Below are 26685 nucleotides of genomic sequence, written 5' to 3'. Positions count from 1 at the left end.
CACTTTCTGTTACACCCTCACAAAATCACAGACACACACACATTCGGTCCCTGAATGTCGCAAAGTTTAGGTCGGCTCCTGGCTTGGCATCTTCTCTGCAGACTTGGAAGAAAAAAGGCTCACTCACTCACTCACTCACTCACTCACTCACTCACTCACCTCCATGTCATATCTGTAGCATCCTCCTTCCTGTGAAATGGCTTTTTTTGTTTGTTTTTCTTTACACGTTCACGCTTGTCATGGCATCTTTGGAGTTGGTTCTTGCCCGTCTCGGCTGTTTTTTTAATATGGGTTTGCTCTGTGCCACCCTTTATGCTTTAGATTTTGGTTGTATGCTTTTGGATATTTTTTCTTCTTCTTTATGCCTCTGTTTTGTATTAACTGTTTCTGTTGTTGCTTTTTTTGCTTTGTTTCTCTTTGTGTATTGTTTGTTTGGCTGGGGTTCCCGTAGGTCTTGATTTCTGCCCTTTCCAGGTTGACCGCTCTTCCTCCCCGTTCGGTAAGAGCCTTCATAGTAGGACTGTCTTTTGGAGTAGAGCTCTACCCCTTCTAACCTTTGTCCCGTGGCTACTTCGACCTAACACCTTATTCCCCTCCCACCACACACACACACACACACACACACACACACACACACACACTCTCTTACTTTTCTGCATGACCCTCTTCCTCCACCTCCGCTCCCCTTCCTTGGTTGGTGTCTCTCTCTCTCTCTCTCTCTCTCTCTCTCTCTCTCTCTTTTATTTTTGAATCTCTACAGCTATTTCATGCAAGCGTGCTGTGTTGCCTTTTAAAGCTTTCGGCTGGTTGCTCCATTTTGTGACTTGAACAGGAACCAATCAGCATATGTGGGTGTACACCCTGGTCCACTCCAGAACCAATCAGCATATGTGGGTGTACACCCTGGTCCACTCCAGAACCAATCAGCATATGTGGGTGTACACCCTGGTCCACTCCAGCAACTAAACCTCAAATGGGCTTCCTGGGGTGGCTCATGTAGTGCTATTAAAGTGAGGCAGTTGATGGGGGAGATGTGAACTTTATTGTTGCAGGGAAGACGGATCACCCAAGTTGAAAACTGACCCCAGAACAGTAAGGATTAAGGAAAGCCTTTGGGCAGCTTTTCCCTGCACCGTGTTTTAAAGTTGTAAATTAAGAGGGTGCCTATTCGAGAGGCCTCTTGTGAGCACTTGAGCTAATCTTCTTCTCAGAAGAAACTCGAGTAGACGAAAGGAGAGCGCAACAGAAAAAAGGAACAGAGAGAGAGCGAGAGACAGAGAGAGAGATAGGGGAAAGAAAGGGTCAGGTTAACAAGGTCAGCGAGTTTGATTTCCCAAACATGGCACAGTGGGGGCCAGGGGTTGGGCTGGTTGTCCATTAATGAAGATCCATGGGAATACGCAGAGAATTGTCCATTCATCAAATAAAAGTGCTGAGGCAAATGTTTGCTTTGTAAACCTGGCCGAGCGAAGACTCCACTTGGGCTCTTTTGTGGCGTCTTTGACGTTCCGAGTGCAATCATCGAGTACTTTGTGACAAGGTCGCCGTGGCGCCCTCTCAGACTCTGATCCATCAAGGCTGGACCCTTTTTCTGTCTTTGAAGTCAAGGACTGGGCTTATTATGATTAATCATGGCAGTTATCTACTGTGTTTTCTTGTGTTTTAGCATTGATTAAGCCATCGTCCTTTTTTCACAATGGGACAGGATATGAGATGATGAAAGTTTGGCTATTTTTTGAAGGGGTACTTTTTTCTTTTCTCTTTTTTTTCTACATGCTTGAGCAGGCAACGCAAATGAGGTTCCTGTTATTCTTGGAAAATTGAGTCATGGAAGAAAAAAGAGAAGGAAGGGGAAAAAAACAAGAGCTGAGAAAGAGAGAGCTTATTTCACCACAACATTAGAGATTGGCACTCACTCTCTCTCTCTTTTTCTCAGATCCAGTTTGAAAATAAATTGCTCGTCAGCTGTGATTTACTCCTCTTAGACGTGACGGGGCTTTTTCTTTCGTTTTCTGTCTCTTTTTTTCTTTTCCTTTTTCTTGTTTGTTTGGAAGGTCAGAAGGCTAGGGTAGACTTGACAAGGCGAGGTTGGCAGAAATTCAAGTCTTTTTGAGCCGAATAAAATTAACACACACACACACGCACAAACAACACTGATGGCTGACCTGTTTCCACCCCCCTTTAGCTGGTCTGGACATTGGGGGTCTCTCGGACGACCCCTCGGCCACCGGCCACCCCTCAGGCCACACCCGTGGCTCCCGTCCTCTACAGGAAGAGCCTCTGGATGCCATCCTGAGTCCAGAGCTGGACAAGATGGTGACGGACGGTGAGGACCACCAGTCACAAACCTGCTCTCTTTGATGTCTTCTTGACTAGCATCAGAATGGCCTTTTTTGAGTGGATTCAGAAGACAAATGTTCCCACCCTTCTAAGCTGTCTGGGCCAATCAAAATTCATTGGAGAAAGTTCATCAGAGACGTTTTTTTAAGAATACATTACGGTGTCCGCTCCGATGTGTCTTCTTTAGAGCGCAAGGCAGTCTGAGGGTTCTGCCACTGGGGACACATGTTTTTGCCTATATGACCAGGGTACGGAAGCCTGCATGGCCAAACGTGAAGTGCTGTGAGATGGTTCCAAGAAATCCCCCCCCCCAACCCCACCAGTCTCTTTAGGGTTTGAAACATTGAACGCCAGCTTGATCTCAGAAGTGCTTTTCATGTCCTCAGACATGGCCATGGAGAGTTCACAGTAGCCCCTTCAACATCACCCTGTCTACACAAAAGAAATTGTGGTATAAAATGTCAAAGGAAATTATTCTGTATCTGTATATGTATATCTGTACATGTCGTACACTCTTATCTACACATCTGCAGATCCAGCATACTTGCTGATCTATAGAGTTGGCTTTAAAAAGACTTTTTGGCATTATGTGAATTTTGTATTCTTCTCATTTTCAGGGGCTATTCTCAGCAAGCTCTACAAAATTCCAGGTTTGTGTTTTCAGATGACCTATCTGCCACGTAATGTATCCCTCATTTTGTGATCAAATGGAAATAGGGTTGACTTGGCAAGCCAGTAAGTAGAATTACTGGTCTAAGAACATTGGCCCTCATTCTCGAACATTTTCTGAAGTTTCTTCTGAAATGTTTCTTACGGGCTTCGGAAAAACAACGTAAGCAAAAGACATCCGCCAAATTCATGCACGCTTGAAAATGTGGTCCTACGCAGCAGAAGTTTTCTGGGCTGTGCTCCCCCGGAAGAGTTTTCTTAAATTGAAAGCGCGTTCTCGTGCTCCTGAATTTGCATACATACACGCCCTGCCAGCTCCTTATAAGGGCACGCAACCGTAGTGACGTGTGCAGTCGGAATCGACCGAATCTACACGAAAGCAACTCGTAAACGAGTCACGTCAAAGCGGAAAGCATCACCGTCGAGTAAACGCAGATCTAACTTCAACTATATATGTCTATGACTTGAACGGTGCAGAGATGGACTGTTGCAGGATGTAGATGTGTCCATTCTATTCCACTATAGCTATATCAACGTGATTGAGTTTAGTGCTTATTTATTTATTCACTTACATTTGCAGTGTTCGTGTACATTACATTTAGTCATTTAGCAGACACTTTTGTCCAAAGCGACGTACAAGGGATAGAACAGTCAAGCTACGAGCAATAGAGACCTAGTGTAACAATAAATACTACTTTACATAAGAAATAGAAAAACGAAATAGGAAATAAAAACGAAGTGCAGGAATGTAACTGCTATAAGTGCAAGTTAAGCACTAGTCGAAGTACCAGTTAGGAAGGGAGGTGCTCTCTGAAGAGTTGGGTCTTCAAAAGCTTCTTAAAGGTAGAGAGGGACGCGCCTGCTCTGGTAGTGCTAGGCAGTTCGTTCCACCAACTTGGAACTACTTGAAAATTCTGGATTGCCGTACTTGCACAGACGGCAGTGCCAAACGACGCTCACTAGACGAGCGCAGCATTCCGGTGTAGTCCTTTTATTTATTTTATGACATCACGGTGCCTCGTAGAATCATGACTATAGGCCTACATGTGAAACGTAATTGTTAATGATACTTTAATCCGAGGATCTGTAGAGTTGATGTGAACGCAATCACCAACGATTTCTCACAAATTCATTAACACGGAGAGTTTTCTTAAATGCGATTCCTCAAAAAACCACAAGATGGCCCACGGGGCCATCTTGTGGTTTTTTAAGGAATCGCATTTGAGAAAACTCTGGCCGAGTTACGACTGCTATTTCGAGTTCGGAAAGTCTTCTGAAGTTAAGAGCAAATCCCAGATGAGAAAACTTTCATGAATGCCAAATGTTGTCCTAAATCCAATTCCTCTTAAATTCCTCTTAAATTCCTCTTAAATTCTTCTTAACTGCGTTCGAGAATGAGGCCCAATGACTGCTTCCTCAATGACACAGCATAGTTGAATGTTGAATTCAAATCACTTAATGAACACATTTGTCAAATCAACTGGTTAGTTAGTCAGAGAAGAATGTCGAGGAAAGTAGCTGTCAAGATAAAAGCAGAGGTAACTATTATTACGTTGTAGTGTAGCTCTTCCCTCTTAGTTTATCTGTCACTCTATGAACCCTGTGTTTGGGGGAGGATGAAAGGAGGGAGAAAGTAGACCTGCCAAGTCTGAAATTCACTGTCGCCCCCTACAGAGCTGGAGGGGAAGGACGTGGAGGATCTCTTCACTGCCGTGCTGAGCCCCACCACAAGCCAGCCGCCTCTCCCCCATCTTCCACTACCTAACTCCATCCCCAGTGCCTCGGGTCCAGGAATGCCTCTGCAGAACTCAGGTACAGCAATCCCAGCCGCTAGACAAGGTTCGTCCTCACATGACCTTAACCAACCGCAGACACAGAGAGGGGATATATACGCATTAGGACTCAAGTTGGATTAGGTTTTAGGAAGGGGGTGTTGCATTAGGTATGTAGCAAGGAGGAGAGAAGATAATGACTACAGGGAAAATCTGTAGAAGAAGGTCCTACTGATCACTGTAGCAGTAAAGCTCTCGCTCTCGCTCGTATTCATCTTCTCTCCCTCATTGACTCTAATGTGAGAGAGATTGGATTGGACTAGAGGAGAGAGGATAGCGTTGCCGCCGTATCCCTTTCAGTCAGTCCTAGTTTAGGGCCGTGGGTCTGAGGGACTGCTGGCGTTGGGAGCCAGGACTGAGGAGGAAATGAGTTGTGATGCCTGAGCTCCTAATGCACTTGCCGGGTGTAGATTGCACCAATCAGGAGCAAATAGGCCAAGCTCACTCGGCTTTTACACACACACACACACACACACGCACACCACATTGAGCACAGTCATCTCTTACACACGCACTCTGTGTTTTTTTTTTTGTTTTTTTTTCGGCTGGACTATCAGACAGAGGAATGTTTCCTCGCATGCCCATGATGAACGGCATGATGGGACCCAATCCCGTCTTCCCGCAAACTCCCATGATGCCTGCCGTGCCGGGTCCCTGTGGCCAGGGCAACTTCTCCCCTCTCCACAGGATGCCCTTCCCCGACACCATGAGGTAACGCACACAGCCCCAGGCAGCCCATAATAAAAGGAACAGAAATCTATCCCTCTCAAGTACCTTAACATTCAGCCATAAAACCCTCACCGATGAAGTGTGATATTTTTTTTTTTTACTTCTTCTTTTTCTTGAGTTTTTTTGTCATTGTTATTTTTCCTTCATCCATAGGGAGAAAAACTTTGGCCAGATGGGAGGAGACATGGCGGGCCCGTGGCCCCCTGGGGTCCCTGGAGCTGTTCCGGGCCCCATGGCCCCCCCGGAGCCCGAGGCCGACACCATGTCCAACGCCCAGAGGAGCACGCTCAAGTGGGAGAAGGAGGAGACCCTGGGGGAGATGGCCACCGTTGCCCCCGTCCTCTACACCAACATGAACTTCCCCAACTTGCGAGAGGAGTTTCCAGGCAAGTCTTTCCCTCTGGTTTCACCTGTCTTCAATCATGAGGGCAGATCTGTGAATCTAATGGCTGATTTCTCTCTCTCTCCCAGACTGGGCAACGCGAGTCAAACAGATTGCAAAGCTCTGGAGGAAGGCGAGTTCTCAGGAGAGGCTGCCCTATGTGGTAAGGTGGCATTTCAGTCGGCAGCCCGATAACGCATGGCTCTTGTGCCAAGAGGATAACAAAAATCTGTGTTTGAGGCGGCAGCTGTTGCCAAAGGAAACCAAACGAGAGTGAATGTGCTGTTTGCTTGTTTAGAAAATAAGTTGGAGAGAGGGAGATGAGAGCCAGGAGAAGGAGGCGGAATAATAAACAGGAGTGATCACTCGGCGGTGAAGACTCAGATTTAGTGTAGTCTCAGACAGATGTCTCAGTTCATCTTACTGAAGTCAACTTTACAAGGCACTGGGGAAGCACAGTGATGGTTGTTTGCCAATGCCATGCTTTTGTCTTTCACCCGCTCGCTCTCACAAACACACCAATATGACTGGGACTGTAATCAAACGTAATTGCAACCATCATCATCCACTTGTGCATAATGTCTGCACATTAAAAATGGAGACACACCAATCCAGTTTTACGACAGCAGCTTCTTATGTTCTTATCTAACTCGGCACTTTGCTCTTCAGGCTGTTTTGTTTGTTTGATATTTCTTTTGGTTGTTTTGTTTGTTTGATATATCTTTTGGTTGTTTTGTTTGTTTGAGATGTCTCCTCTTTTCTCCCTTTATCCCCCCTCCCCCCTCTCCAGCAAAAGGCCAGAGACAACCGGGCAGCACTCCGCATAAACAAAGTCCAGCTGTCCAACGACACCCTGAAGAGACAGCAGCAGCAGGTGCCTGACCCCTTTGACCCCTCAGTCCCCATGGAAACCGAGGCCCTCTTCAAAGACCCGCTCAAGCACAAGGAGTCCGAGCATGAACAGGAGTGGAAGTTCCGACAGGTGACCAACAGCTCCTGGGGAAGGGTGGGGGTGGGGGTTGATTTGAGTGTGCTTTCTATCTGGGGAGGTGGGGGCGGAGGTGCTGGGGAAAGTTCTCTTCAGAAAGGGCACATTTATCTGCTCTGTTAAGCTGGGTTTCTCAACCTCAGAGAACCTCAGAAAAGAAGCTGACCAAAAAAAAGCCAACTCTAACCTGACTTCCCGATTCATCTCATTACCAAGCGCTCATATGCATTTATTAACACACACACACCCACACACAAGACGACTGCAGCCATAACGACGCTGACAAATTCCTAATTTAAACATGGGTATCAAAACGATCCAAAATTCTGTCGCTCTCCTAAAAAAAAAAAATCATCTGGTTCCTGATTGCATTCACAGGCCTCCGTTTCTGAAAGCAGTCCTTGAATCCAGTCAATTGGGCTCAGTGTCGGCTCTAACATGCCTCCAGTCTATTGGGCTCAGTGGTGGCTATAACATGCCTCGCAGCTTAGACAGCAGTAGAATGGGGGGCCGTGAGTGACGCGAGTGTCACTGGGTTGTCGGGCCCAGGAGTTGAGAAACCCTGAGAGAGAGAGAGAGAGAGAGAGAACAATGCCAGTCTTTGTGTGTTTTCATTGTAGGTCACACTGCCTTCATAACCATAAGCACAGCATGCCAAAAGGAAGAGTGGGAATACTGGAGTGTGTGTGTGTGTGTGTGTGTGTGTGTGTATGTGTGTGTGCGCGCATGAGTGTGTATGTGTGTGTGCATGAGTGTGTATGAGTGTGTGTGTGTGCGTGCATGAGTGTGTATGTGTGCGCGCATGAGTGTGTGTGTGCATGAGTGTGTATGTGTGTGTGCATGAGTGTGTATGTGTGTGCGCATGAGTGTGTATGTGTGTGCGCATGATTGTGTATGTGTGTGTGCATGAGTGTGTGTGCGTGTGTGTGTGTGTGTGTGTGTGTGTGTGTCGGAATGTTCGTGAGTGTGTGTGTGTGGGAGTGTGCGTGAGTGTGTGTGTGTGTGTGTGGGAGAGAGAAAGAGAGGGAGACTGTGAGCGTGACTGTGTGTGGGAGAGTGAGCTAGGGTGTGTGTGTGTGTGTGTGTGTGTGTGTAAATGTTTGCATGCAAAGGCAAAGATCTTAGTGTTAACCTATTTGTGCATTTAATTCCTGTTAATTTATTAATGGACCATGATTTTAGACATTTTTGGCATGAATGTGCATGGCTGCGTGAGTCATTTACTTTAATACATTATGACATTCTCGTGCGGTCTACTAATTCTTAATTTGCATTGAAAAGGGAGAGGTAAATCACATGAGGGGACCCCTTAAGAAGCAACAGGAAAAGGTCCCAAAAAGCAAAGCCATAAAATCAACAAATAAAGACGTCCTTTTTGGACATTCCAACCAGGCAACTATAGCTGCAGGAAGTGGAAAAAATTCTCTGGTAAGATCCTAAGGCGAGGCACTGCTCTGGCGATTCTCTTCCCAGAACCGATAAAAAGACAAAACAAATTTACTAGGTGTAAGAAAACAGTGAGGTTGAAGTGTTGAATGTGGAAGAGAGAGAGAACTGATTAACTGTCATATCATTCCTCCTTGGCTTAGTTAAGAGCCGGCAACAGTAAGGACTGCTAAAGGCTTTATGTCACCATCGTGTTGTTAAATCTTCTACACATATTCACATCCCTATCCCTGCATGGCTTAATTGTTCATAATCAAACAAATGTAAAACAAAAACAAAAGTGCATTTTATTTTTAATTTTCTTTCTGGTAGCAAGTGAGGGAGAGAGAGTGTTTTTTTAGCACCATGTCATCATGAATTTAAAATTCAATGCCTTCAAGTGACTTCATTAACTGGAGTGCTTCCCTCTCCTCCTTCACTCTTCTTTCCTTTCCTCTGTGCCTTTCTTCCCTCCTGTTTCCATGGTAGCAAATGAGACAAAAGAGCAAACAGCAGGCGAAGATCGAAGCCACTCAGAAGCTGGAGCAAGTTAAAAATGAGCAACAGCAGCTTCAGCAACAGCAACAGCAGCAACATCAGCAGAATTTAAGCAGCGGTGGAGACTCTCCCAACAGTGGCAACCAGAGCCCCAGAACCCCCCAGCCCAGTAGTGGAGGGAATGTCTCCCCACTGCAGCCTAAAGACGGAGGCTTCGCTCGGCCGCAGCTGCCCGGCACACCCACCTCCATGTCCGACGACGTTTTCCTGCGGCCGCAGCTCCCTCCGCCATCCTCTTCTTCCTCCTCCATAGGCAAGGAGATGGCCTACCCCCAGGGCCCGGCCTCTCAGCCCCAGTCCCCGCAGATGTTCTCCCCTGGGGGTTCGTCCACGGGCTCCAGGCCCACCTCGCCCTGGGACCCCTACAGTAAAATGGTGGGCACCCCTCGGCCGCCTTCGTCGGGCTCTAGCACCCCTCGCCGGGGCTCGGACGTACAGGAGAGGGGTCGGCCATCCCCGGCCCACGATGGCTTCGGCTCGCCCACGTCAGCAGCCGACCCCTACGCCAAGCCCCCTGACACCCCAAGGCCTGCCGACCCGTTTGTGAAGCCTATGGGCCCCCCCAGGATGGGGATGGGGGTTGATTTCCAGCAGCAGCAGCAGCAGCAGCAGCAACAGCCACAGCAGGGCCTGGGCAGGCACATGATGGGGCTCAACCCCTCTGGAGACCCCTTCGCCCGGCCTAATCAGAGGGCGGAGGCATACCAGCGCATGGCCCACAGCCGCATGGTCCTCTCCGACCCGTATGCACGCCCGCTGCTTGCTCCCATCCCTGGCAGTAATGAGTCGGGCTCTGTGCCTCTCTTCAAGGCCCCCATGCCCCCAGGGCATCAGCAGCAGCAGCTGGATCCCTTCAGCGCCATGCCCCCTCAAGTGCTTCGCCGGGGGTCCATGGACGTTTACGAGAGGCCGCCTCTGACCCCCAGGCCGGTAGACGGCTTTCAGCAGGGCCAACAGTCAGACCCGTACGCCCACCAGCCCTTGACACCTCACCCGTCTATGGGAGCTGATGGCTTCGGCAACAAGCCCCGAATGATGCGCCAGCAGCATGGCGGCCATTTCCCCATTCCCAGGCACCCCCACAGGGATCCATACGCACAGGCACCCTCGACCCCCAGACCTGACTACTCCCAGCAGATGTCTGACCCCTACGCCCAGCCACCAGGCACCCCACGACCTTCGTCTGACCCCTACGCCCAGCCACCAGGCACCCCACGACCTTCGTCTGACCCCTATGCCCAGCCACCAGGCACCCCACGACCTTCGTCTGACCCTTATGCCCAGCCACCAGGCACCCCACGACCCTCGTCTGACCCTTATGCCCAACCACCAGGTACCCCACGACCTTCGTCTGACCCTTATGCCCAGCCTCCAGGCACCCCACGGCCCTCTGCAGACCCGTATGCTCAGGCGATCAGCCGCAGACAATCACCCTCCCATGTCATGGACCCATACGCTCAGATGCCCGGCACACCTCGGCCTGCACCAGCAGAGAGGTACCCCAAATCCCCAGGGGCTCAGAGAGGTGCAGACCCCTACGCCCAACCACCAGGAACGCCCAGACCCCTGAGCAAGCCAGACCCATACGACCAGTCGCCCGGCACGCCCAGACCGGTTCTGATGGACCCATACTCCCTGGCTCCCGGGACCCCAAGAACAGCACCAAGCCCAGGGTCTAGACCAGGCTCCATGCCCCATCCCGGTGACCTGTTCTCCCATCAGGGTCAGGGAAGGATGCCAGACGCGTTTGCCAGAGCCCACGGGTCACAGACACCTAAGCACCCAGGGATGTGTGACGATGGCTTCTCCTTGCCTCCAACTCCTCATCCTAGCCACACTCCTGTTCATGATCCGTTCGAACAGGCTCCCATGACCCCTTGCCCTCAGGTTGGAGACAGACCAGTGCATGGTGTCCCGCATCCGCCCAGTCCAGCAGACATCCAGGGAGTCATGCATCCCCAAATGGGAGACACAGACGACAAGACAAAAGTAAGTGTTTGTAGTTCTATTCAAAATTTAGGTTAGTTGAGTTAAACACCAAAAGACAGTAACTTAATTGTGAGGATGTGTAAAGGCGTTGTCACAACTTCATACTGTCTTTTGAAATGACATTTATACCACATGTTCATGAGTTTGTGAGTGTATTATGCAAGCCCTTTCCTAGTAACTCATAGAGGTCTTGCTGTGCTTCTAGCGCCAGATACTGCGTCAGCTGATCTTGAGGCAGCAGCAGAGGAAAGGCCAGCTGGAAGTGCCCTCCGCCGCCACTGTGGCCGCTATGGCCAGTGCCCCCGGAACACCCCGCCCCTGGCCGCAGGAAGACTCCTCAGCACAGCCAGACATTTTTGGCAGGCCCCCTCCTCCGTACCCAGGCACCATGAGGGGCCCCCCGAGGTTCCCGGGGCAGTATGTGGGGGAGCAGCAGGGGCCGTTTCCCCATGACGGTCAGATGCCCCGACAACCATTCCCCAGAGATATGGTTGCCATGGGGATGAGGCCGCAGGGCCAGAGGTAAGATTTTTTTTCTGATCCCATTTCTTGTGTGTCAGTACATGTGTTTGTTTACTGTATTGATTTTTAACAGCCCCTTGCCTTCTCATTATTCAATTGATGGGAAGATGAAAACACTCTGCAAGTACAGACTTTATAGGCCTTTGAAGTGCTTGTCTTCAAGAGTTTGTTTTGGCAACTCAGAGTCTGTGATTCAGTTTAATCACTTGCTGGAGCAATCAGTGTACGTTATTCTTTGCTTTCTCAAGAAAGTTTGGTGTGTTTTGCTTTTTAAAAAGTCTCTCTTATCTTCTTTCTCTGTTTCTGTTTTTCTCTCTGTCTCTCTTTCCTCCCGACACCCCCCTCTCTCCCTGTTTCTTCTTTTTTCTGTCTCTCTCTCTCTCTCAAGGTTTGGATTTCCTCCCGGGGCGCAAGGACAGGAGCCATTTATGAGGCCCCCACATCAGATGCCAGGCGGGCCCATGGCTCCTGAAAATATGCCCCCTCAAATGCGGCGCTCCATATCCATCGACCTTGCCCGACCCATGGGGGGCAATCCCCAGATGGGGCTCCCTCAGCACTTCCCCCCGCGAGCTCTACCCATGCAGCAGCACAACATCATGGGCCAGCCCTTCATCGAGCTCCGACACCGGGCCCCCGAGAACCGTATGAGGCTCCCCTTCGGGTCCCTTGGTCCCTTGGACCACCAAAACCAGCCTGGCCAAAGGCTCCCCCATGGTTTCATGCCTGGCCAAGAGATGGGCTTCGCTGGGCCCCAGGGCCAGAGAATGATTGATCCAATGCTGGGACAGCCTCAGCAAGGAGCGGTGGGTCCTATGCTCATGGGAACAAACATGGACGTCATGCAGCAGCAGGCTAACATGCATATGAATCTTGGCCAGCAGCACCACCCGCTAAACAGGTCCATGAGTCAGCCAATCCAGAGCGAGACACACCACACGCCTCAGCCTGCCCTCCTTCCAGTAGCTGGTCAGCCAGAGGAGCTTCCCCTTCCCACAGGGGAGGGCATCGAAGAGAAGCTTGACACGGACGACTCGGCAGTGAAGGACCTTGAAGATGTGGAGGTGAAGGACTTGGTGGACGACGACCTAGAGACACTCAACCTTGACGGGGAGGATGGCCTCCACTTGGATGACTTTTTGACATCTGGGAAGTTTGACCTCATCGCCTATGCCGACCCAGAACTTGACCTTGACGACAAGAAGGACATGTTCAATGAGGAGCTGGATCTGGCTGATCCAATTGAAGATGACCACGGAGAGGCTTCAGACCTTCAGAAAGCCTTGTCTGAGAAAAGGAATACCAACCCTGATGGAGCAGCTGCCACATCCTCAATGTCTCAGCACACAGGCCAAACTGACAACCTCCAGATGGCTGATCAGGTCAAGAAAGAGGACTGTGCCAGGGAAGGCCTTGCTGGTCTTCACAGTGGCAAGACTATTAAGACTGAATTCAATCCATGCCTAGTAAACAATCAGGACCATATCAATATCTGTGGACCTTCCATGAACAGCAGTGGAATCCGAGGGGATCATTCTGGCCTGTTTGCAGCGTCAGCTCAGCCTCCAGTTGACCCGCTCTCTGGTACTGCTCCGGTTCTCTCCAGTATGCTCATCAAGGAGAAGCTGGAGGACGCTGGCCTCGCTTTTACTCAGCAGTGTGCTCAGGCACCGGGCCTGCAGCAGAACATGGCCTTGGTACCGGGCCACACTCTGGACCATGGAATGAACCCATCCATGGGTCTGGGCCACAGGGTCGACCCCATGATGCAGCCTGCCAATCCCAAGCTGCCGGTCCCAGGGTTCGGTGGCCCCGCCGGACAACAGGTCGACCTACACATGCCCATGGTGGGCGGACAGCCTCCTGGTCCTCATAGCCTGAGCCGGCAGAGTCAGCAGGGGATGTTCCCTCTTGCAGGGATGGGCCAGCAGCAGCAGCAGGGACTATCTCCACTATCTGCAGAACAACAACTAAACAGGCCTCTGCTCCTGGAAGAGCAACCGCTGCTGCTGCAAGACCTGCTGGACCAGGAGAGGCAGGAGCAGCATCAGCAGAGGCAGATGCAGGCCATGATTCGCCAGCGCTCCGACACATTCTTCCCCAACGTCGGTAAGAATCCCTTCTGGGTCGGTCAGAATCCCTTCTGGGTTGGGTCAGGATTTGTTAGGTTAGGGACAACCAGGTGCAAGTTGAGCCGAAACCTTTAGAACTTTAATTTAGCTAACAAAGAACGTGTCTACAGAATCTGTAGTGCAATCGATCTATTTATCCGTCTTGCATAAATGTTTGTGAGATGGCGTGGGGTCCAATTAAGCTTTGAATTGTAGCGAGATTCTGACAGACACACAGTTTCTGGTGAGGAGTTAAAGTTGAAAGTAATCATCCATTTTTTCAACCGTCCATTTAAAAAAGGTTCCTTGGCACCACTGTGCACTGAGTGCACCGAGCCAAAAAGAAAGCCTTTCTGTTCTAAGGGAAGTTCAAAGTGTTTTCCTATGGACATCACCGTGGTAGCTTTAATTGATCTTGACAATGAAAACACTTTCGGGAGCTTTTTACCACGGTAGAGACATGAATTATGCAGATGCTTCACCACAGGGGCATCATTTATTTGGAAGAGACGAGATTGAGGTCGGAGAAGAGCAAGGGAGGGAAAGGTTGACTCAACTGGCTGGGTTTGACTCATTCTGTCTTAATGGTGTTGATTTGTTTGTCCTTAGACTTTGATGCCATCACGGATCCCATCATGAAAGCCAAGATGGTGGCACTGCAGGGCATCAATAAGGTCATGGCACAGAACCCGATTTCCATGGGGCCTATGGTGATGAACAGGTAAGAAGAGAAGACAAAGGATCAGGCCACGGGTCAAATAACCTGGCTTCAATTCTCTATTTCTCATTTATCTTTTTCTCTCCTCACGTTTCTCTCTCTCTCTTACTCCTCATTCTTTTACGTGACTCGAGCAGGATCCAGCAAATTCCGAGAGCGCCTGGTCCAGATGCAGCTGGTGGATCTCAGCTCTTATTTGGACAGGTATTGCATGAGAAAAGAAAGCAAATTCACTCGTCTGGTCTTGTGTTGTTTGTCTCGTTCATACTTGTATTTCATGATTACCCATATTTCTTTGCAGGATGGAAAAGTGGCCCAGCAGTTGGCCAGGCCTAATCCTCCAAATTTTGGCCCTGGATTTGTCAGTGAGTACACAGGGACACGTCAAAGGGACAGAGAATTCCAACTTCTTGGAGTTTGTTTATATTGTTGTTGTGAAATAGATGAATGGCTTCTAAGAGCCTGCAGAACTTTTCAAGGATAATCTCTGTGACATGCGAGATAGAAACACTCAGACGGCACACAGTGGCCCATTTCCAGACTCTTATCCGACTGCTGTCCACTTCACTTTGTGAGCAGCGCTGAGCACAGTAATATGATAAATGGAGGCAATATACCCACCGCCACCTAGTCAGCTTCTGTTTATTATCCAACCTCCAATCCTGAGGAGACGCAGAACAGTGGTAGATGAAGAAGATTGAGTGCTAGTTCATCTCTCTCCCTCCCTCCCTCTCTCTCTCTCTCTCTCTCCTTCTCTCTCTCATTCTCGCTCGTTGTCCTCTCTTCAGATGACACACAAAGGAAGCAGTATGAGGAGTGGCTGCAGGAGACTCAGCAGCTCTTGCAAATGCAGCAGAAGTTTCTGGAAGAGCAGATCGCCGTCCACCGCAAGTCCAAGAAAGCTCTGTCAGCCAAGCAGCGCACGGCCAAGAAGGCGGGACGGGAGTTCCCCGAGGATGACGCCGAACAACTCAAACACGTGACCGAGCAGCAGAGCATGGTGCAGAAGCAGCTGGAACAGGTATCTCTCTCTAAAACGCACGCACACACACACACACACACACGCACCAACACACACACACACACGCACTAAAAGTTTGATTGAGTGTGTGTTGCCTACTGGTGGCTTTGTGCCATATTAGCACCTAAGTGTATAACAAATGGTTAAGGTAAATTAAATACATCCACAGAAAAGCTCACACACACACACACACACACACACACACACACACACACACACACACACACACACACACACACACACACACACACACACGTCATACACACACGTCATACATATGGCCTACACATTTAACACAGGCAAACACATTTGTATTCATTGCTTAACTGCATCTGTATACATATTAATATACTGAATTGGCATTTATGTTCAGGTTTAGTTTACAGAACTTCAGAATGCCTCAACAAAATACATTTTAGACACTGAAGCTCTGAATGCTGTATAAGATCCTGCTGCAGCTGGCAGTCAAGCTGCTGTTTCCCTGCTGAAGAATCTCTGAAAACACAACCTCACTGACCTTTGCACTGAAAAAACATGGTTTACCTCTCCAATTATTTTCAAGCACTGTGACCTTTCCTGTGTTAGTCTCACACAGTCATTCACTCTCTCACACACACACACACACACACTCTCTCTCTCTCCATCTCTCTCTCTCTCTCTCTCGCTCTCTCTCTCTCCATCTCTCCCTGTGAGATCTCACTCTACTGCAGCCCCAGAGGAGGAGAGCGGTTTGATTTATTCACTGACATTATCACATTCTACCTCTCCATTCTGTCAACATGGTTCCCTGGGCCCTTTCTCTCTCTCGCTCTCTCGCTCTCTCACTCTCAATCTCCCTCTCTCTCTCTCAATCTCTCTCTCTCTCTCTCTCTCTCTCTCAATCTCTCCCTCTCTCTCTGTCTTTCTCTCTCACTCACTCACTCACTCACTCACTCTCTCACACACACACACACACACACACACACACACACACACACACACACACACACACACACACACACACACACAGTGAGCATAGAAGGGAAGAGAACAGATACCCAGCCTGGAAAGCTTCAAACTGTTAGCCTGAAGTTGCAGTAAGCTACTATGTAATACTTGAGGAGATGTTGACAGAATTATTCCCACTGCGCTTATGTCTTGGCAGTCCTCCTCTGGTACTTCATTTTTCCTCTTCTTTGTTTTCTCCCCATCTTTCCCTAGATCCGCAAACAGCAGAAAGAGCATGCCGAGCTCATTGAAGAATACAGAGTCAAACAGCAGCAGCACAGCCTCCAGCATCCTATGATGTCTCCCATGCCAGGGATGCCACCCCAGGCCCCTGGCATGATGCCCGGCCCAGGACCTGGCCCTGGCCCCAGCCCCGGCCCCGTCCCCATGAACCAGCCTATGATGGGCCCCATGATGGGGATGCAGCCCCACCCTGGCCAGCCCAGCCCAGCCCAGCGCATGCCCAACGTGCCCAACATGTCCAACATGCCTAATGTGCCCAACATGCCAGGCTGGCACCCTGGCCCTGGAGGACCCATGGGTGGCAGTGGCGGCGGCCCTCGGATGCCAGCTCACATGCCCCCCCAGATGCCCCCTGCCAACCCTGTCCAGCAGGTTCCCGTTCAGCCCCCTGCGCCCCCCATGATGCCAGGTGCAGGCAAGCCTACTCCAATGGCCCCGGCAGGCATAGGCGCTGGCGGAGGGGCCGGTGTGGGTGGTGGAGGCGCTGCCGCCGCCGCTGCCGCCGCTGCTGCTGCCGCCGCCGCTGCCCATGGCGTGAAGTTCGACGACAACAACCCGTTCAGCGAAGGCTTCCAGGAGCGCGAGCGGCGGGAGCGTCTGCGCGAGCAGCAGGAGCGCCAGCGGGTGCAGCTCATGCAGGAGGTGGAGCGCCAGCGCGCCCTGCAGAAGCACATGGAGATGGGCATGGGGGCCGAGGCCTCGCCCGTACCCACCCCCGGGCCCAGAGATGCCAGCCTGGCACAAATGCCCTTCTTCAACAGCGAGCTGCCGCAGGACTTTCTGCAGCCTAGCCGGCCCGCTCCCCAACAGCAGCTGCAGCCACTAATGGGGGGCATGTTCCCCCAGGCCCAGCAGGCTGGTGTGGACTTCAGTGGTGCCGCTGGTCAGGGCTTCATGCAGGGCAACCAGCAGAGGCCCGGACCAGAGAATGGCGGGTTCAGCGCAGATATGGGCCCGAATTTCCGGGGGAAGAACCCCATGATGGCCGGGCAGGGCTTCCAACAGGGCCAGCCCCGGCCCACGGGTTTCGCTGGACCCCCAGGCAGCAGCCACCCCCAAACTCCCGGAGATGGGTCCGCTTTTGGGATGGATTCGCCCTCCACGCCCCTGCCCCCAAACTACCCTGGCTCGGGGCAGTCGCTCATCCAGCTTTACTCCAACATCATCCCGGAGGAGAAGGGCAAGAAGAAACGCAACCGGAAGAAAAAGAGCGCAAAGGACGACGATGCCGAGTCGGCCCGGATGCCTTCCACCCCGCTCTCGGACCCTCTCACCCCCTGCATGTCCGACACCCCTTCCACCCCTACCCGCGCCTCCGCACTGGCAGGGGACCCTGACCTGTCCTCTGACCCGCTCGCCCTCAACGCTCCTGGGGCTGCCTTCTCTGGCCTGGCCCCTGCCTCGGAGCTGGAGCGCCAGCTGTCATCTGTCGGAGGAGGAGTGGGAGGCCACAGCGGCCCCTCTCTGCCAAGTCGCCAGGGCAGCGGGGGCTCAGAGGCCATGGAGAAGCATGTAGGGCAGCTGCACGAGGTGAAGCTGGAGAAGCTGGAGGCCAGCGAGTGTCACGGCCCAGGGGGGGCCTCTATGGGGGAGCCCCACAGGAGGGTCAAACAGGAAGAGCTGGGCCAGGAAGGCGCCTCGTCCTGCTTGGGGGAGGGACAGACCTGCAAAGGAAACGATGCGACAAGCAATGAGCTATTGAAGCACCTGCTGAAGAACAAGAACGCCCCTCACCTGGCCGCGGCCCCCCAACACCAGGCCCTCGCTCTGCACCACTCCACCTCCGTGGACAGCCTGCGCTCGGAAGATGACGCGCCAGCCGAGAACAAGACCATGCTCAAACTGGTAAGTCCTGCAAATGTGCCACAATCTGCATAGATATTAGATATAAAATCTATATACATCAACGAGAGTAAATGTGCCACACTCTTCATAGATATTAGATATAAAATCTATATACATCAACGAGAGTAAATGTTCCACACTCTTCATAGATATTAGATATAAAATCTATATACATCAACAAGAGTAAATGTGCCACACTCTTCATAGATATTAGATATAAAGTCTATATATTTCAACGAGAGGAAATGTGCCACACTCTTCATAGATATTAGATATAAAGTCTATATACATCAACGAGAGTAAATGTGGATGTGAACGTTTTATATTCATTTCTATATTTTCAACATGTTTCTGTGCTTTATTTTTCGGCAACACTATTTTCCTTAAAATGTTCATGCCAACTAAGCAAATTGAATGGAGTTGATATTGGCTGTCTGTGTCCGTATCCCCGCCTCATGTTTAAAGGTGTGTTGTGTTTCTGGTGTGCAGGGAGCTCAGACGGTGAAGCCCGAGCTGCTGGAAGCTTCCGGGCCAGAACCGGGAAAGCGCAAGCAGCAGCGCTACAAGCGCGGGCCCAAGACCGGCATGGAGAAGCCGCCGTCCCGCTACAAGAAGAGGAAGAAGGAGGAAGAGGAGCGGCAGAGTGTCTACTCCAGCACCGACTCGCTCATGAGCCAGCTCAAACAGGTGTGTGTGTGTGTGTGTGTGTGTGTGTGTGTGTGTGTGTGTGTGTGTGTGTGTGTGTGTGTGTGTGTGTGTATGAGTGTGTGTGTGTGAGGTATATTTCAGCACTCCCCCACTCATGTTACATGTATCTGTGGTGGATGTACTTCAGCCGTTTTGGGTGGTATGTGAATCCCCAAAACTAAAGTGAATATGCTTGTGATTCATATCCCGGATGTGAATATTGAAACTAAATTGAATATGCTTGTGATTCATATCCCGGATGTGATTATTGAAACTAAAGTGAATATGCTTGTGATTCATATCCCGGATGTGATTATTAAAGTTATTACTCGGCTTAGCAACCCACGGCATATTTACGCGTTGCTCATTGATGTGCAGGTAGAAATGTTTTACCCAAGTTTACGTTTGATTATTTGTATATATATATATTACGCCAATTTAGCCCGTTAATTACCTTCATCTACATAAAGAATGACTTTCATTAAGGCTTAATAGCACTGCTGGCACAGAGACACAGAGACACGTCGGTACGCTAGGCCCTAATGGAGTTAGCGAGGTGCACAAACAGCAGTCTGAATGGGCGACTCGACACAATGGCGCTAGACTCGAGTAATGAACGTTCCCGGCGAGGCAGGATGAGGACGGAGAGGCAGTGGGGGAGAGGCCCTGTCTGGGCAGGGCTGCGTAACCAACCCTGCCAATCAATCTCCACCTCAGCTGCAGTGCTGTTCCCATGGAGATCTCCACTGACGAGTGGGCCGAAGAGGTTTATTTTGTTACAAGTGCTGCATTTTGTTTGGTCTGTGTGTCTGTGTGTCTGTGTGTCTGTGTGTCTGTGTGCTCAGTTCAGAATGCATGATTTTAAAAGTTTGTTCAAAAAAAAGATCTTCAAGAAGTAAAGAAAAGCTGAAGGCTGTTGTGCTCGTTGTGGCATGACTCAGCTTTCTATGAAAGACGAAAAAAGAACACTTAAGGTCAAAATCATTCCCAAACTTCTAGCATAGATAAAAAAAAAGCCTAGCCTGAGAGCCTTTGATGGCTGAAACCTCTCCAGGGGGACTATCCATCCATGGCTGCCTCCCTGGGATCCCCGTCTCCTGCACATCTCTACCCCAGCGCTGGAGCTTCAAAGACCCACTGCTCATTTGCCTTGATAGCATTGTCTTGTAAAACAAAAGTCTGCGTTGTGCTATTCACAGTTGGCGATAACGGATTGAAAACCCTCCAAGACTGTGATTATTGACAGTTCTCCTCTAACGTGCCTAGTCCCAATCCGTGACTGGCATATATCAGTCACCATGTACAGTCCCACACAGTGGACTTGCAAGCCGATTGTTCCCTTAGTGTAATATGCTATTACATTGCCATTGTGCCACCAGCTGTTGCAGTATCATTTCTATCTGAAAGCGCAGGCATTCCCCCCCCCCTCTCATCTCTCTCTCCTTTTCTCCTCCTGCAGCAGCTGTCCATGCTTCCCCTCATGGAGCCTCTCATCGGCGTGAACTTTGCCCTCTTCCCGCCCTACGGCAGCAGCGGGCAGCTGAACGGGGAGAATCGGCTGTCTGGTTCCTTCGGCAGTGCCACGCTGGACGGCGTCTCGGACTACTACTCGCAGCTTGTCTACAAGGTGCCAATGGCAAAACAAAAACTAAAACATACCCTTCTCTGGTCTCTTGAAGGCCGTTTGGAGCTCTCCATATTATGTATCCTGAAATAAATCTGTTTTTTTTTTATTGTTTGTTTTCTTGTGTCCCTTGCAGCAGAGCAACCTCAGCAATCCCCCCACGCCCCCGGCCTCGCTGCCCCCAACCCCACCCCCGGTGGCCCGGCAGAAGATGGTGAACGGCTTCGCCACGGCCGAGGAGCTGGCCAGAAAAGCAGCGGGCATGGGTAGGCATGAGGGCATGGGTAGGCATGAGGGTATGGGTAGGCATGAGGGTATGGTTTACTTCCCCTGGCCGGGTCTGAGTTACCACATGGCTGTAGTCTACTAGGAAGTATCTCCACTAAGAGCTATGTTTACCATCTTCGCTCTTTTACTCAGTGATAGTCAAGACTGTATTATATGGGCTAAGCTAACACAACAAAAGTGACAGTGGCAGTGACATAAAATAGTTTTGCCTGATGTATTTTCAACTACTGGTGTATGAAGTAGCCACCTCTATTGTGCTCTGAGTCCATGTTTGGGATATTTCAGAGATGACACATTCTACCGTCCTGAGTACTTATATTCACTTTGACCTTCACCTCTTCCCCAGTGCCCAAAACCCTGGGTCCAAAGCCTCTTTCCACCCCGTACCACCCTGAAGACGATCTGCTGGCTCAGACGCTCGCCCAGGGGCCCAAGACTGTGGACGTGCCCGCCTCTCTACCCACCCCACCCCATAACAACCAGGAGGAGCTCAGGTGGGCACCACAGACTTCCTGTAGGCTGCTGGGCAGCAGAATGTGAGTGTGCAACACACCGAACCTTACCCCTATATCCTGCTGTACACCGGTCTTTTACCCAACCGAAGAAGCATTTGAGTGGAGAACTGAGTGCATGTGGGCCTAAAATGCACTGATAAAATAATACATTTGGAAAATGGGACAAATACCATTAGAATTCCTTTTTCAAAGTGTGACTTTTTTTCAGCTAATTTTATCTGATCTTCATGGTGTTGTCTCTATCTGATGGTGACTGCATATATTTGTGTGTGTGTCTGTCTGTCTGACCACAGGGGGCAGGATCACTGTACGGACAGGGACACACCTGACAGCTTTGTGCCATCCTCGTCTCCCGAGAGCGTGGTTGGCATGGAGATCAGCCGTTTCCCAGACCTGTCTCGAGTCAAGCTGGAGCCACCATCACCTGCCACCTCACCTCTCCTACCCATGCTGCCACCTGCCAGTGGGAAAGGTACAAACACACACACACTCTTTTTCTCAACTCATTCACACACACACATTCACTCAACTCATTCACAAACACACTCAACTCATTCACACACACACTCACTCACACACACACGCTCGCTAGCTCACTCACTCACTTGCTCTCTCACTCTTTCTCACACACACACACACACACACACACACACATACACACTCTCATTGTCTCTCACTCACACTCTCACACACACCTACCTCAAACTAAGTGGTGTAACTGTGTACTGTCTCTATCCTCAGGTTCAGAAATCAGGAAGTGGGAGGTGAAAACGGAACCTTCCGGAGCTTTCTTTGGCTCTCCCTTCGGCCTTCCATCGGCGTGTTCCAAAAGTGACCTGGTGTCCATCGCCATCACCCTCAACTCGGCCGCAGCAGAGGTGCGTTAGCCACAGGGCTCCGACCGCACACACACCATCCACCTCTGAAACACACACTTTCACACACCACATGCCGGTGTTCCGAGCTCAACCCCGTTGTAACCTCTGTCGCCTCTGGCATGTGTTTTCTTCCAGAATGTTCCAGGGGTGGTGGCGGCCGTGGCCAACCTGCTGCGTGTGCCCATCCCCAGCACCTACGATGAGAGCCGCGTCCCCGAGAGGAGCTCGCTGGCCCTGCTAGCCGGGGTGAAGGTGCCCTCCACACAGGGCATGCTCTTCAACCAGCAGCACCTCCACAGACCACCGGTGCCCACCACGGGCCCCCTGGGGATGATCCAGGGCCCCCCAGGGATGATCCAGGGGCCCCCGCAGGCCCTCGGACACCAACTCAGCGCTGGTAAGGCCTGCTGGCAGATGTAGCGGATAGCTGCCGAATGCAGCATCTGTCTTCTTAGCCCTGCAGTCAAGCTTTAGCTTTTTTTCCTGGCCATGAACAACCTGTTGATGTAATTGCTCACACTCTGGCCTGTCCGTGTCGGAAGAGGTTTTTGTCCCCCTCTGCACCTGTTTTGTTGCAAGCTAATTGGCTAACAGATCATCAGATGAGAGTTGAATGGACAGCCAGGGGAGGTGGAAGAGGAGGTGGTGGAGGGGAGTTGGGTGTTACTGAGGTAAAGAGGTGTGAAAAGAAACAGTGGCGGTAATGACCATAGACATATGTAGATGTATATGGTCATATATATCTATATATGTCTATGGTAATGACTGTGGGGATGTGCTAGGAGCCTCACTGACGGATAGCCTCAAGGTGTTAGAATATATCTCGCCGCTAAAAGGATCCCTAACAACTACCTTGTTAAAGTGTCAGTGGGACCTGATAGCTCAGTTCTTCTAGAGCCTTCTCACAAGTAGTTCCCTACATTGTGTTGATAGTTAGGTGTTAATGCAATGGTAATAGTCTGCTCAGTGTAACCAGTGAAGGTTCTAGAAAGTATAGTCTGTTAGCTTTATAGACTTATTGATGGTGGTATATGGCCTGTTAGACACACTGCTTGCTGTTGCGTGTGTTAAGCGCAATTTATGGTCGACTTTTACGCAGGCAGGCAAGCACGCAAGACACGCAAGAGCCCCTTTCGTAGTTACGTACCCCCTCTTGCGTGCTTGCGTGCGTCTCCCAATTTTCAAGCCGCAAGGCTGAGATTGGTATAAACCCATCGCTGTTTACCTTGTGGGTAGTAGCATGCTAACATTAGAAAGCTGGCTCAGACACCTCACAAATCCCCTCAGATGGATTTTTCAGTTACAATAACAGGGTTTTTGCATTGCACAGTGTCTATTTCTCGGTAACTTAAAACAAATCTAAGCAAAAAGTCAAACAAACAAGTTTTCTTCGCTGTTTACCTTTGGGTAGTAGCATGCTAACATTAGATAGCTGGCTCAGACACCTTGCAAATCCCCTCAGACGTATTTTACTACACCCACAACCGTCGGAGAACCATAAATGAAAACGAGTCCCTCAATACAACTGCGTGGCCATGCTGTAACGCAGTTGCAGAAGCATAAAAAACGCTTTAGTCTGTGTCTGAGTCTGAGTTGTGTATTACCTGGAGGCTGACGTCGGTTCGACTCACTCAAGGTTGTTTGTGTGTGTGTGTTTGTGTTCAGGCTCAGCAGGGAGGCACGACTATCAGATGGGGAACTCCAGCGTGAGCCCTGGGCCCAAGCCCCAGTGGTGTTGCCACTGCAAGGTGGTGGTTCTGGGAAATGGAGTCCGCAAGTCCACCAAAGACCTGCCCTGTGCCAAACTGGTAAGCCACTTCCTCCCAGCAACACATTTAATAGATTAGACTTTTGTGAGATAAAAGAAGTCATTTGAAAGTAACTGAATGATCCTAAGTTCACATTCACAAGAAACTGTGTGAACTCAAGTTCACATTCACAAGTGGGTAACCTCCATAGCAAGCTGTATAAGGCTCTTCCAAGGAACTATGATTAAACCATAGCACCAAACCATCTGAAGTTTTACCACAGCAGTGTGTGTCTGTGTGTGTGTGCGCGCGTGTGTGTGTGAGGGAGAGCCAGAGGATGGGGTCTAGTATCAGTGTTTCCCCTAGGTTTACAGCTTTGGGGGGGGGGGTGCGGCACGGTGTGCGGCGCGCCGACACAAACGCTTAAAGGAATCATGGTGTTCATGTGTTTCTTTTAATGACAGCAGTCAATATAACAACTAAACATCGGAACATGTCTTTTTATGACAATTATCCACAAAGTATGCAGCTTTTGTCGCTGCAGTGGTGTATCTTTCTGGGCTTCTAGAAGAAGATATTTGCGGCCTAAAATTCCTGATTTCGCAGGAGCTTTTCCAAAAAGTTGCGATGACAGTTTTTATTTTTAGGTTTTTGTTGCAATGAAATTGGCGAAACAAGTGAAAGTTGCGATAAAAAGTTGTGAATTGTCCTCTTTGTAATTATAATTGAGTTATTTGTTGAAAAATAATTGATTAATAAACAAACATTAATTCATCAAGAACAAAACGATTGAGAAATGGTCCTCTTAATAACCTCACCAATATGCCAAACAAAAGATTACCAGGACTACAAAAATGTAGCAAAATAGGCTTTACTTATCCACAACGAAGTGCACATGTTGGCATTACAAAAGGACCAGTAAGACTGAATAAAATGTTATGAATGTCTCAGCCTTCATATGACGAAAAAAAAAAAACAGCCTGTGTCACTATGATCTGTCTCGTCATCTGACGTCCTGCCTGTGTTTCTGCCGTTCTCATTGCTTATCAATCTGTTTTGCTATCCTTGTTTATTTATTTTATCCGTATAGGTGTTGATGTTCAATTTCATATATTAATTTTAAGTCGTCCAATTTCAAGTCATCCATTCTTCAACACTAGCTGCTACCTTGTCTTCAAACAGAAAGTAACGTTAAATCTCCATGGCAACAGCTCTTGAGGGTTTGGCAAATAATCGGATTTATTGCTTCCTTCATTATTCACATCAAAATAAATAATTTTCGTTACATTTCATAGATTTATTACCAGACTCTATGTAAAAAGGGCCACGCACAACTCGCGGAAAATGATAAAAAATGGAAGCCAGATCTATTTCTGAATTTTCGGTGCGGACATTCTGTACGTACGTTCTGTTTCCACGTCTGTTTTAGCCATTCTCACTGGGCCTCATTGTCGACCCTACCTAGGAAAAGATCTCTGCCGGATTCATGAACGCCTGGATATTAGTTTTTTTAAAGCTTAAAAGTGTCCGTAGCTGTGCACTGATTCTTAAGCCCAATTATCTCCGCTGGTGGGAGCGTGCTCACCTGTGTGTGCGCGCACGTGTCTGTGTGTGTGTGTGTGTGTGTTTGTGCGCATCGCGGCGGAACTCCGCCATGCGCGATACAGAGAGCAGAGAATTGTAAATGCGCGACCATGTAGAGACAGAAATTACATGCCGTCGTGTAAATAAGATAAATAACATAAGGCTATTTATTTTGTTTAATAAAAGAACAAGCTATAGACCTGTTCTATAGGAAAGGTAACCTTAAATTACTTCCGTTGTGATCTGGCGCTTTATAGAAAATAAAATTGAACAAAATTAACTTGACCTTCCAGGGGGGGCGGGGGGTGCCGTTGGGGGGGCGGGGCGCCCCCCTAATATAACGGTAGGGGAAACACTGAGTATAGAGAGTGTGTGCAATGGGCTCTGCTCTCTCTCTCTCTGGAGGTGTGTGTGTGTGTGCGTGAGTGCATTTGCCGCCATCTACAGAGCTGTCTGTTGCCGTGCTCAAGTCCCCTCAGCGTCCCCAGTCAGAAAACACCCGAATTATGCAAATCCCGCTCTTCCGCATCGGAACACTTTCAGCCCCGGCGACAGTTACCGCGGCAACATCACCAGCGCCCACAGGCTTAAGCCGTGACAGGCACTTAGTCAGGGGGTGGGGGGGGGCCTGACGCTGACGAAATTTCAGGTCATTTGAAGAGATCGGGATGGGCTTTGAAGTGGCAGCTCCCTTTTTGGGGGGTGGGTGGGTGGTTGGTGGGGGGTGCGTGTGTGATATGCTAATGCCGGGGTAATTCACTCCTGCCAGTATCAACAGGATGGCACTCCTGGCGTCGCTCGCTCCCCTTTGATGTGGCAGTGCCCGTGTCCAACCCCAGACTGCAGTCTTAATGATACTTGATGATGTGAGCGACTGGATAGACAGGACTGAGCCCCTGGTTGCGCCGGCTTTTGTGTGTGTTTCATGAGAGAGATAGAGAGTGTGTGTGTGTCGTGTTTGATGAGAGAGATGTGTGTGTTTCTCATCTGAATATGCACATA

The 26685-nt window shown here is 49.8% G+C and overlaps 1 protein-coding gene across 16 annotated transcripts in view; it reads left to right on the top strand.

Annotated features, from left to right (window-relative positions):
* kmt2ca (lysine (K)-specific methyltransferase 2Ca) overlaps positions 1–26685 on the top strand; it is a 105895-nt gene that overhangs the window by 71246 nt on the left and 7964 nt on the right. For 6 of the 16 annotated variants that reach the window (XM_042710183.1, XM_042710182.1, XM_042710176.1 and 3 more), the window contains 25 exons: positions 452–499; positions 2186–2326; positions 2958–2990; positions 4684–4821; positions 5399–5552; positions 5724–5956; positions 6042–6115; positions 6743–6934; positions 8222–8368; positions 8855–10912; positions 11118–11434; positions 11823–13543; positions 14155–14266; positions 14401–14467; positions 14565–14628; positions 15052–15284; positions 16485–18359; positions 18849–19046; positions 20506–20673; positions 20807–20936; positions 21305–21494; positions 21767–21945; positions 22215–22351; positions 22487–22748; positions 24017–24159. In XM_042710183.1, coding sequence (XP_042566117.1) covers positions 452–499; positions 2186–2326; positions 2958–2990; positions 4684–4821; positions 5399–5552; positions 5724–5956; positions 6042–6115; positions 6743–6934; positions 8222–8368; positions 8855–10912; positions 11118–11434; positions 11823–13543; positions 14155–14266; positions 14401–14467; positions 14565–14628; positions 15052–15284; positions 16485–18359; positions 18849–19046; positions 20506–20673; positions 20807–20936; positions 21305–21494; positions 21767–21945; positions 22215–22351; positions 22487–22748; positions 24017–24159 — 9014 coding nt within the window. The remainder of the gene's footprint in view (positions 1–451; positions 500–2185; positions 2327–2957; positions 2991–4683; positions 4822–5398; positions 5553–5723; positions 5957–6041; positions 6116–6742; positions 6935–8221; positions 8369–8854; positions 10913–11117; positions 11435–11822; positions 13544–14154; positions 14267–14400; positions 14468–14564; positions 14629–15051; positions 15285–16484; positions 18360–18848; positions 19047–20505; positions 20674–20806; positions 20937–21304; positions 21495–21766; positions 21946–22214; positions 22352–22486; positions 22749–24016; positions 24160–26685) is intronic. The other 10 variants (XM_042710187.1, XM_042710181.1, XM_042710189.1 and 7 more) reach the window with 8 other exon arrangements.

Source organism: Clupea harengus, chromosome 17 (assembly GCF_900700415.2).
Source record: "Clupea harengus chromosome 17, Ch_v2.0.2, whole genome shotgun sequence".
In the NCBI taxonomy this organism is placed as follows: domain Eukaryota; kingdom Metazoa; phylum Chordata; class Actinopteri; order Clupeiformes; family Clupeidae; genus Clupea; species Clupea harengus.
This window is presented reverse-complemented; position numbering and strand designations above follow the sequence as displayed.